The sequence below is a fragment of the Rutilus rutilus genome (assembly GCF_951802725.1).
Source record: "Rutilus rutilus genome assembly, chromosome: 1".
NCBI lineage: Eukaryota > Metazoa > Chordata > Actinopteri > Cypriniformes > Leuciscidae > Rutilus > Rutilus rutilus.
The window spans coordinates 37006898-37019462 of record NC_140209.1 but is presented as its reverse complement, the minus strand read 5'-3'; the positions used below and the strand labels follow the sequence as shown (position 1 = coordinate 37019462).

At 36.8% G+C, this 12565-nt stretch overlaps 2 protein-coding genes across 3 annotated transcripts in view; both read right to left on the bottom strand.

Moving 5' to 3' along the window:
* Positions 1-2651: 2651 nt before the first annotated feature.
* uts2r5 (urotensin-2 receptor 5) lies at positions 2652-3927 on the bottom strand (the record flags this gene model as incomplete). The annotated part of the gene is made up of 1 exon (XM_084431745.1): positions 2652-3927. The coding sequence occupies one exon, from the start codon at positions 3925-3927 to the stop codon at positions 2824-2826; it is 1104 nt and encodes a 367-aa protein (XP_084287871.1). The 3' UTR covers positions 2652-2823.
* A 6667-nt stretch (positions 3928-10594) lies between these two features.
* The window catches only part of smurf1 (SMAD specific E3 ubiquitin protein ligase 1), a 38280-nt gene continuing 36309 nt past the window's right edge, over positions 10595-12565 (bottom strand). Inside the window, exon 18 of one of the 2 annotated variants that reach the window (XM_084420930.1) lies at positions 10595-12565. This exon is cut by the window's right edge and continues 405 nt beyond it. The gene's annotated coding sequence lies outside the window, so the exon portion shown is untranslated. The other variant, XM_084420931.1, reaches the window with a different exon arrangement.

The following is a 12565-nucleotide window of genomic DNA, read 5'->3' as shown; positions in this document are numbered from 1 at the left end:
TTACATCCGTTTTTAAAAACACATTTTTTGAAGCTTTATTTCTAGATAGATAGATAGATTTCATGGTGACTTTAAAGAGGCACATTTATGCACATTTATGCCCCATTTCTTAATGTAATGACCAACATTTTTGCATTAACTGTGTCCAAAGACTAAGAAAACAATTACCTATCAGCCTCTCCAACAAAGTAAGTCTTTATTCTGAGTGGCACAGATCCAAGACAAATAAAGTGCCCATCCTAGCTTCATTTTGTGAAAGTGGAAAATATGCTGGCCCTGGGAGAGATGAACAGTGGCCAATTATGCTCAGACTCCCTTAGGATGCAACAGGCTCTGCGGCAAAAGGTGATGATTGAAATGATGAAGACATTTCAAAGTAGGTCAGCGTAAGTTGAAAAACATTCATCCGAGGGCCATGACTGGCGTCATATGGAAGAATGAACTTGAAATCTAAACATGGGATCTTACCAATATAAACTGCCACCACAGTTGTTGCTTCTCTAACTCAAAGAGAGGAATGTAGCACCTGTGGGCTTCAACTCATGTGCCATACTCGTATCCTCATTAAAAAACATATTTTTGTTCCAGAATGAATGGTTCATTGGCAAATGACTACACAAACATATCAGCTATTCATAAAAGTCAGAAAAAAATTTCTCATAAAAGGTGGTTTCAACCAGTCAGTCGTCAGTCAATTTCAGGCATTAACAGCTTCGTAGAAGGAAAATCTATTGAAATGTCAATCAATGAAATCAGAACCCTGCAATTATGACTGCCAAGCCACTAAAAACCGTAGCCAACAGATCTATTTACCTGCAGATGGGATCTCCTAAATCAGACTTTCATCAAAATAAGAAATAGAAAAGATTTGCTCGATTTGAGAGGTTTTCTGTCCAAAACAAAATCATAATGTTTTTGATTTCAGATTTCAGAGAAGTCGCACAAACTCAGATTGCTGCCTTGCAATGATTCAAATGGTTAATCTGTTGGTTTGTTAAGAGAACAGACATAGGTCTGTGGCTAATCAAAGTGATAATGGTAAATTATTATATGGGATTGCAAAACCCATATATTTACAAAATAATCTACTTTTTGGAATTCATGTTTGGAATTCATGAATTGGAAGCCATGTCATTGCACAACTGAAGGACAGTCGAGAAGAAGTCCAAAAAGCATTGACTACCAGGATAACAGTAGCCACATATATGGTTTCAATTCTTCAACATAAAAAAGAACAGCCAGTGCAATATCTACCGTTTGGCTTCAATACCACTTGACCGTTTAGAGAGTGTAAAAATGATTTGGACCATGAGAGTCCAAGAGACTACTGGATGCTTAACAATGTACTAACCTGTTTATGGAAAACAGCCTGAAGTGACTCGTTTGTTTATTGGTGGTGTAAACCTGTATGAGCTGCTGAAAGTGATTTCACAGCTCACTGCTCAGCACTTAAGAAAAGTTTACTCAGGCCATGAATACAATACCTCATTCACTGCTATGGAAATTCTTGACCGTGCTTTAAGTTTATTTCCACAAAACAGGAGAAGAATAAAATTAAGAGGAAACATACAAATAATAAAATCAAGCTAAAAAGTCTTTCATGCATTATTTTTGACAATTTAGTAAAACAGAACACAAAAAGCCTATATCAGGATGTGATGCATTGATAATATTCCAGTTATTGTCACTTATGGTAAGACTATAGTCTATGCAATATGTGGACATTTTTCCAGGTCTGGTCACACATATTAGCATTTCAAGCACATAATCTGCTTTCTCTTTTATCAGTAGCATGCAGCTGAAAAAAGAAAAGAAAATCACATCTGACAAAAGTGTTTAAACTACAATATAAAGTACTCAAGTACAAAATATTTAATGTGTAAACTAGCCTTTCTATATAACAAAGCACATTCAAATACAAATTATATTGAAGGTCATGTGGGATTTTAAATAATCAGAAACTGAATATCAAGCTTAACATACTATTGCACATTAACCTCTTTCTTGATTGCACACATTTTCCACATAATAATCTAACAAAGAATCATATTTATGGTCAATTTTAATATCTATTTGGTCAGCGATCTCTCTAGATGCATGAAAAGAAATAGTGCAAAATGTTAACATTCATATTTATGATCAAATTGTTTATCATACAGAAAATATCCAATTCTTTCTCTATTTTTTTTCTTCTTTTCTTTTTCTTTTTTACAATTTGAGACAACCTAAAGGTAACATGTTCCCAAGTGGTTAATTTCAGGTTTTATTTTTACAACCATAAAATAACTCTTACAGAACGTTCCCTCATAATTATTTTAGAACAAAAAGCCATTCTACGTCTGTAAATGACGCATTCTAACTAAAAAGCAAAATTAAAAAATGCAGGTTCAGGGATTTTGGGGGTGCTGGGTTTAAAATTGTATGTTCTGAGAACGTTCTGGGAACCAAAAACTACCATTACCAGAACGTTCTGAGAACCAACTAATGTTATTTGGGACAAGACTATAGCATGACGGTCTATTTCTCTGCGCCCAATGCTGTCTTTTTTTTTTTTTTAAAGATAAGAATCATTGATATTGATGCTATTTTTGTTAGAAGATTCAAACATACTTTATACAAAACATTGTATTTTGCTGTAATCTGTGGTGGATGTTTGCCTGATTGGTTGTGTAAATAAAAGAAGGGGAAAATGGGTGACCCCTAAAAGCCTTCCTTTCACCACACTAGCTAAACACTTAAAAAAAAAAAGAATAACCAACATGATAACTTCCAATTTTAATCAATTATCCAACTGCCATGTTTAAGAAATATTCTCACAATTTGCTAAGCATCCAGAATGCCATTAGGGTGCGTATTAGAGAACTGTTGACTTCCAGAAGACACAGACCTTTGAGATGACAGTCTGAACCTTTTCTTTAACTCTTTGCTGTTTTTTTGTCTATCCCTCACATATTCCTGATAATTCCTCGTTAATAAAGTGTACAAGAAAGGGTTGATACAACTGTTACTGTACGCCAAACAAGTCACAACAAAGTTAATGCACACCACCGTGCTGCTCGAGAGCCTCCCGTGCGCGTTATAATAGATACTGAGCAACTGCCACAACCAGAAGGGTAAGAAACACGCCCAATAGGTCAGAACTATACCGAAGATCATGTATAACACCTTTTGCTTAGGACACTTCTTCATTCCTCTGGATGGGAATACAGAGGTTTGCGACAGCCAGTAGGTCCGGGCTAACTTTAGATAGAGATAACCGATGATTAATCCAGGAGCCAAGATGCAGGTGTTGAACAGAACGGTCAGATACACCCTGTACGCGGTCATCTGCCAGGTCGGGTGGCACATGCGCTTCTCTACTCCATTGTGCACGTCTCTCTTGAGGTCAATCATGATCATGGTCGGTAGAGCCAGGATGAAGGAAAAGAGCCACACCAGGCACGTGACCGCGCGCCTGTAGCGCCGGGACCGGCCGAAGGTGTCCAGCGGGTTCACGACGGCCAGATAGCGCTCCGTGCACATGGTGGTCAAGATGAAGATGCTCGCGTGCATGGTGACGAAATCCAGGCTGAACAGAACGCGGCACCCAATGTCGCCAAAGTACCAGTCCTTCGCAAAATACGTCCAAACCACGAACGGGATGGTGGAGAGGTACAGCAGATCCGCCAGAGCCAAGTTCACAATGTAGACATACATCGATCCAGTTACGCGCGCAGAGGTGTTCACAATGACCAGAGTGTAAACGTTTCCAACCACTCCAACCAAACACATTATGGTCAAAACTGTGCCGAGTATGGATGTAATAAGCATATCGTAAGAGGACGCGGGCGCGTGCTCGTCGGGTCCTGCTATTGTTGGTGATATGTTGGTGAAAGCAGCAGAGATGTTCTCCTGATTCCTCACACCAAGTGCATCATCTGATTCCATTTAAAAAAAAGCTTCACTTCATTCCTCGGTGAATTAAGTTCATTTTAACTGTTTGAGGAGAATTGCAATGAAAAAAAAAATGTGTCCCAGACTTCAGAGGTAACTGAAAATTTCATTATACAAAATATTTTAATAGCTATATTAACTGTGTCCGCGTTCTCAGCATCTGCGCGCAAAACTTCTCAGGCTGCAGGTCCAGCTGGTGTAATATTGTCATAGCTGCACGTGCATGGGTGGGATTAATGAGATTCACTCGGGTCTAGTCCGTAGTGCATCATAGAGCAATAAAGGGTTCTAGACTCAGTGCGCATTTCACGATTGCTTCAGTTCCTTCTGTGTTTGTTGTGAGGTATCAGCGACATGAAAGGAATTTGGCCTTTCTTAATAAAAGACACAAAGAGAGTTACGAGAGAGTTTATGATTAAAATGACTAATTGTTAAAATTAGACCTAGTGCAATGCATATTTAAGTGGTTTTGAATTTAAAACTTGAATTTGATTGAATTTAAAATATTATTTTACACCACAGAAAGTCTTTTCATTAACTATTACCACAACGTCTTTGTTTTAACCATGTAACTCATAATGATTTCTGTTATGTTTTGGATTCTCAGTGATTTATTTTAAAGTGGCTGTAAGTGTAACAAACATTTACCACTTTAAGTTTTCAATCGTCATATTCAGTCGTATTTGTCTGAAATAGTGAAAGTGATTTTAAAAGTAGAAATATAAATACTGAGATAAAATGTAAAATAGCCTATTATTTTCAGTAACTGTGCAGACAGTCATTAAAATACATGTTGCCTTCTGTATATTTGACAGCTAATATAAAGACAGCACTGAGATTTGTGTTTACTAATATAACATTTATTGTAATGTATATTTACATATAGTCTAAAATGGCTTTACATATGGGAAATCTCATATAATTTTCATTACAATAAAAAGGTTAGTAAATTGCTGGCTCAGAATATGGTTTGTGCTGGTCTAAACAATTCATATCGTTTCAAAGCAGCTAGCTTCACAGAAAGTACATGTGTCTAAATTACAACTTAGAGTGATCTGTTATCAGAGGTGACTGTGTCCAAGTAATGGACTGTCAGACCAGTCTATAAGAACAGCAGAGTGAAATGACAACCCATTGGCTTTGATTCTCACTGTCAGTATAAGTGTATAAATAGCCTGGCACCATCTGTGTTGAGTGATTGCTGGGTGAAGAAATGTAATTTCTGCACAATTATCAACTTTTCTGGAGCTCTGATCACCTGAATTATATCAGCAGGGAGCAGATGGTTCATTTTCCCATTACGTTGAAAATAAACTCTGGTGCCCTTTAAAAATGCATCCCATCAAGAAGTAGTATGAAACTTTATGTCCTTAAAAGACTCTTTTCTCACCATTCATTTACCTTGTTTTTCAGCTTACGCATTTTCAGTAAACGGTGTATGGATGTTGAACGAAGAAACATCAGACATTTAATTGACAACACATCCGCTGAAATAAATACATCCGTGAGGGGTTCAAAGACGCCTCCACGCATCATTAAAGCTCTGGATCTTTTCAAATATAGATACACACACACAACCTTTTCACTGAGAAAAACTGTTTGAAAGAGCAGCAGAAAGGAACATCCCAAAGCCCTGGTCTTTGACATTATCCAGACCCGTAGCAGCGGCACACAGCTCATCTGCCATAAATATGACTCCAGGGATACAAAGCAGAGAGAGATCCAGACGTACATCAGTGACAATTCAGTGTAGGAATGCATCCCTGTTACTTACAAAAGTCGAATTCATTTTCCTTATAGCCGGAGGAATTTATCATGGTGAAACTCCAGGTGCACAAAGCAGAGAGAGATCCAGATGTACATCAGTGGCATTTCAGTGTCTGAGAAGGAATGCACTACTGTAAGTGATCTGACAGTAGATGAAAAATACTAGAAAATACCAAAGAATTGAATATGAACTCGGTATGCAACACAATACAGTATACTGTCAATTACAGTACAGCGATAAATTAATTAATTCAGCGATGTATCACTTTCTTGGTATTCTGACAAAAGGCTTTTTCTATATTATGGGCAGTATTTTTCTCAGTTCTGCAAAAATAGAGTACATGTAAAAAAAATCAGCAGAAGAAAGAAATTCATACAGGTTTGGAACAACTTGATGGTGAGTAAATGATGACAGAATTTTCATTTTCTGGGTGAACTATCCCTTTAATGTTGGTAAATGTGTGCTATCTGAGTTCACACTGTGACACTTGAGTTAACTATAATATTTGCTTGTGTTTTATGAATGAGAACGTGGTTAAACCTGTGAAAAATTCTGGCATTTTTGTGTAGAGTTTTGCAGAAATCTACGAAAATTGGAATGTGTATGAAATCAGGTGAAATATGTTAAACATTTGGAGAAATGTTTCTTTGTTTTGAGAGCTGAATGAATGGTTTGGGAAATTGTCCCAAATGAATCAGTTATAGTGTGTTAGCAATCAAGAAAAACTGTAATAATATAATATAATATAATATAATATAATATAATATAATATAATATAATATAATATAATATAATATAATATAATATAATATAATTGTTGCACAATTGTAATATCAAAATAAAAATAAAAATTTACAATAAACCAAAGGTAAAATAAAACATTTATGTAGCCCGTCCAGCATATGGTTGATTGTGGACACAGGACACACAATCTGTGGAAAATGGACAGCATTTTTTTTTTATTATCAAGAGCTATTTAATGTTTCCTGGTCATGATGATTTTGTTTTTTCCATTTAACACTCTAATAAAAGTTCACTCCACCAGCTCCTAAACAAACCTTCAGCAGGAAAGCTGTGGAAAAAGATTGTGGAAAAAGATTATTAGATTTGTGGATCATCAAAGAACATTACTAACATAAAAAAAAAAAAAAAAAAAAAAAACAGGGATCCACAAATATTTTAATATCTTTCAATGAGCTTATCAGAGATCAACAATTAAAGATGATTAAACCTTCTGTTAACTTGTGTATTTATATAAAACAATTGAGAGCATTTCTGTCAAGACTATATCGCCAAGGATGATTAGCATACAGTTTGGGTTGGCGGTATGGTTCTGTTCTGGGGAAGAACTCCCTGCCCAGCAGGGAAAGCAGCGATAACCCCTCCTTAGGGTAAACAGAACAGAACCAATGTATTACTACGGAAGCCCTGAACCGCAACGTCAAAAAAAAAAAAAAAGTAAAAAAAAAAAAAAAAAAATGCTATCATTTCTAGATTAAAGTCGAAACGTTTCGAGAATAAAGTCGAAACATAGTCTTCTGTAGAAGTTGCGTATGTGCTTGCTGTTATTTCACATTGCCGCACAGGCATTCATGCGTGCGTGTGCGTGTGTGTGTGTGTGTGTGTGTACACTGGATCTACACAAAATAATAGCTTTACTTTTATCTTGGCTTTCAACAAAAGGAACATCTACAGGTCTACCGATATGGCATTAGGCTATAGGACTATATTAGTTTAGGCTATATTAGGCTATTCTGGTAATGTTTCGACTTTATTCTCGAAACGGTTCGACTTTAATCTCGAAATACTAGAATTGTTTTTGTTTTTTTTTGGACGGATTTTTTTTGTTTTTTATGTTGCGTTTCAGGGCTTCCGTATATTGCTGTTCTTAATGACATTTTTTTTTATACATGACAACATAATTTAAGAAAAATTAGTCTGATAACAAAGAGGTATATCAGAGGTCAAGTCCTGACTGGAGAGAGGAGGAGCTGGGGATGGAGGAGGGTAATTAGCTTGTGAGAAAGGAGCTTATACATGGATGCTGTGATAGGTGTTTTAGACGTGGATCAGCTGAGAGTCAGCTAATGCGAGCTTGACTAATGTGACCTGCCAGAACTTCAAGAAGGCTTGATTTGTTCAAAATGCTTTTTATTTGTACACATGTAAGGGTTTAATTAAATGACGGGGCATTTGTTGACTGTTCTCATACTGTGTTTTCCAGTATTGCTTCATTAACAGGGGTATATTTCCCCTATAAACCGAGTGAAGCAAAGAAACGGGTGTAGTAGGCCTACACAATAAGATCAGTGCATATTTTCAAGTCTTTAGATGAAATATGATGTAATAATTTTTGCTGTTAGTCTGAAGAGAGGGTTCTTAACATTTCCAAATAAAAAGCAGTCAAGGTATAGGCTATCTTTATTGTCCCGTAATAAACCTTTCTCAAAAGGAACATCTGGCTTTCTTTAATTTACGTCTTTCATGGCCGATGATGTTGGCAACGCGAAGAAAACGTGGCTGATTGTTGTAATTTTAGATTACACAACTCGTTTTTATTGAGCAGTAGATATGATCCTGTAGACCGTTTTACTGCTCTATCTCCCTCTCTCTGGGAGTATAAGGATCAGATGCTTTTGGTGTTATATCACATTTCACAAAAGGCAAATAAACGCACTTCTACGGGTTTGTGATGTACCCGACGAATATGAAAACATTTTCAAAAGGTATGTTGGCAGGTGTTAAAGTCCCATTCCTGCTGTGAACATGTCCTACATGAGAAGTAAAAACAGAGTGATAAAATGTCTCTTAAAAATCACACCTGAATGGAAACAAGTCTACATTTCTTTTTCTTTTTTTTTTGACATTTTTTAAAACAAAGAGAACAGATGAAATAGAAGCTCTAAGTATATTACAAAATGTATCCCTTAACATTTACTCTGAGGAACCTTAAAATTAAATAGCACACTATAAGTGAACCGTCTGGTGCACTTAGCAAGCTAGTATGCCCTTTTTGGTGGTTTAATGCAATGGTTAGGTTATGTGAATTAACAGGTAAACATTTCAAGACCAATTCACAAAAAAAGGGGGGATAGTTCATCCAAAAATAAAAAAAATGACATTATTTACTCACCCTCATGTGGTTTTAAACCTGTATGACTCTCTTAGATTGGAGAAACAAAAAAGGAGAAGTTTTGAAGAATGTTCACGCTGCCTTTAGTAAAAGTAGATTAGTGGCTCTCAAGCTTAAAAAAAAAAAAAACTATATTTTTTCATCATAATTCAAGTCATAACTATTAATTTTGCTTCACATCTCTCTTCATGATTCACATTCACTGTCTGAGAAGAGCTGCTCGGACGGACACTCTGTTAAATACCTCCTTTTTGTGTTCCACAGCAGAAAGAAAGCCATACAGGTTTGGAATGACATGTGAGCGAGTAAATGATGACAATTTTCATTTTGGGGTGAAAATTCCTCCCAAAATCCTTCATGATGTTTGCTACTAGTGTTCAGCAACTTGTGTAACACAAAAGGAATGATTTATAGGAAAGTATAACCACTATTTTTGGTCTTATCTTACCTATCAAAACTCATTCCTAAAAAGTAAAACAAAAAAGTATTGTGTCTTCTTATGTTGTCTGAGCCTGAGGACAGACTTTCATGGTTCTTCTGCCAAACCAAAGCTCTGGCTTTCATCGTCCTGACGGTTCCAACACCGATCTGCATTGATCTCGTTACAGATAGAGAAACAACTAATTTTCTTAAAACTGCAGGAAATAATCTGGATGAACACCTACTTCTTTGAGCATCAGACATTTCTGGTTTGAGTTTTGCCTAGGTTAAGGTCACGGGACTTTATTTAATGTCCCTTCATAAAGTATTATTGCTGTCTGTTGCAGGATCGTGGCACCACTGTCAACCTGGCTTCGAGCTTTTCTCCATGGATATCATTTTCAAAATGCTTTCAGGAAACTGGGCAGGGAAGACCTCCAAGGACATAGCTTTTTTTTTTCTTCTTTTGGTTTGATTCATAGTTTAAGTAATCTACTCTCTTCAATTTTCCAGACGTTTTTAATGGTGGAAAAGACACAGCAAACGTTAGCAGAGACAGTTCATTTAATGTGGCATTCCTAATTAACTTTTACTAGTGTTTGCTTATTTGCGCATTTTCCCCCCCAGAGTGTTGGGCAATTAAGAAAACATATCTAAAGGTAATAATAAGCTGTTATTATGCCATGTTCACGCCATTTTGAAATTACCGTAATTACCAGATGACAACCCGTGACGTTCTACACGGGGCTGTTCACGTCTTCAGAATTGCTCTTGTGGCAACACTATCCACGAATCTGCCACAGTTGAGTGATCGGAGCTGTCAAAAAACCTCAAGTTTACAAGTTGTAATTACAAGTTCTACAATGACATGAACGCTTTTTACGAGTCGGAATCTTGTAGGCTAATTACGGTAAATCCGACATGGCATGAACGCAAGTTTATTATAATTATTACAAAACAGCTATGTTTGCGCGGACGTAAAAAATAAATAATTATATTTTCTTTTGGGAAAAAATTATCATAATGTTTCCCTTCCTGACAAAATATTGCACCACCTTGCTTATGGAACGTCTACATATTCAGCATTCACATCACAATCTGAATGTAATATAGGCCAGAACTGTGGACGGCTTGGACACAAGGCAGCGCTTGTGCTCTCAGCACAGATGCCAAAGAAATCACCTGATCCTTCATTATTTTTGCAGAGAAATAAAACTGAACCATGTATAATTATGAGGGGCAGCTGGCTTACTTTTCCTATCGGTCATTGCTATATAAAATTCATAGTATATGCAAACAAAGACCAAAAAAAAAAAAAAAAAAAAAAACAATGAGAAGTGTTTTGCAATTTAGTTTCTTTAATATAATCTTATTTACACTGAATTTTTTTTCAGAAATGTTTAGTACATAGTAAGTTACATTACTCTTGCATCGAATAAACAATGACACTCAGGACCTAATAATTGTACAATGTGATGATACTGGTCACATTACTTGGAAAAAAGGGTTTTCTTAGAGAAATATGAAAACAACTGTAACTTCAGGCAAAGTCCATACTCATCTTCAAGCTCATTAGTCATTCCCACAATTGCACAACATTAAACGTCACCTCTTTTGTGTTTTATGCAAGTTTAAAAACAGTTCACCACTCTAGGCATTCACGGTCTTTTGGGAAAAACAGCAAACTTCATTTTTTTGCACACTTGTCAAAGACACAAATTCCGACCGATCCGATACACATCAAGTGAGTAAAGAGACATTTTAAGACAGAACCAAGAATATAAAGGTGATGGATTTTATTGCATATATCACAAATATGAACATGACCACCGGGGCCCAGCCTACGTCACTCGCTAACTCCATCCAGGTCAAAGGTCGGGTGTCCACGTCCTCTTAACGTCCTGAAGAATCAGCAGCAGGTTTAAATACTTTGATTCATACATAAAATAAAAGAGATTAGTGTACAGCTTTCACAAGAACTCAGCCTTCTCTGAAAACTACGGAATAATGGTAATAGCAGCAATACTTAAAAGGACATTACATGGTAATAAATAATTGGTTAAAAAAAAAAAAAAAAAAACACAGAGCGAGAGAGAAACAGACAAAAGTGGTTGAAGAAACACTATGAGGTTGGCTCATTCATTACACTTACAAAGAATAATCTGGTGCCATGCACAACAAGCACTACATAATGAAATCCAAGACACTCCCCTGCTCTTCCACCACACCAAAACCTGGACCAAACACCTCTGTCAAAGTCGAGGAGCCGAAGGACGTCAGCGTTCGTCCACAGGACAATAAACACTCCATGATGGGTGATTGTACACGTGCCAGCCAAAGTGCTGAAGGTTACTCGGAGCAGTGGTTTCAATAAAAGAGCCGCGAATAACAGTCTGAAGGTGATTTTTGATAGTACGATAAGTTAAAACAGTTTATGCTAAGTTACCATATGATTATGGCTAGATTCATTAGGAAAAGATTAACAGGGTCCATCAAAATTAAGGACAAAAAGAGCTCCTTTAAAACATTCGACATCCGCTTTCTTTGCGAAACTAAAGTAACGAGTCCAGTTTAGGCGTGTTAACGGACACAGTGGATCCGAATGTTGTTCAAGAAGGTGACTTAGAAGTAGACTTGCTTCAAAATCGGCATATTAAAACACCATTCATTTAGCATTACCTTTAAAAAAGTAGGTCTTTTGTTGACAACGGAGGAATGCTCATTGGATAAAAAAAAAAAAAAAATGTATGCAACGAAAATAATGGCTCACTCTGGAAACCGCTGACTTTGCAAGGGCTTTGAGTCCTTCTCTAGGCTGCACATGATCGTTGTGCTTCAGCTGAAGAACATTAACACATGGGCGCTGTTACATTCACAGTTCCCACAAGAGGACTAAGACTCGCCGTTAAGCATGTTCTTGATCTTAGACAAAAAAAACAAAAACATTTCAATAATACATTTCAAGCAATCGAGTTAAAATTTCTACAATGAGAACTGATGTGTACAGGAAATGGATACCACTGAAATGCCATCCTATAGTACTGAACAGGATGCAAGGAAATCAAATAATTACGGAAACAATTGAAGTTGTTACGAACATACAGAGCATGACAACGCAGACCACCCTTGTCCTTCGAGACACATTTGCTGTAGGTAAACTGGTTTAATGGTCACAGGCTCTGTGTACGTTAATATACTCCACCTAGACTAAAACACGGGCTCTACTTCATGTAGACCACAGGCTCAGCGAGGCTCTACGTACTGCAGCACAAACATACTCGCGTTACAGTCATACGCTATCAACCCATCGC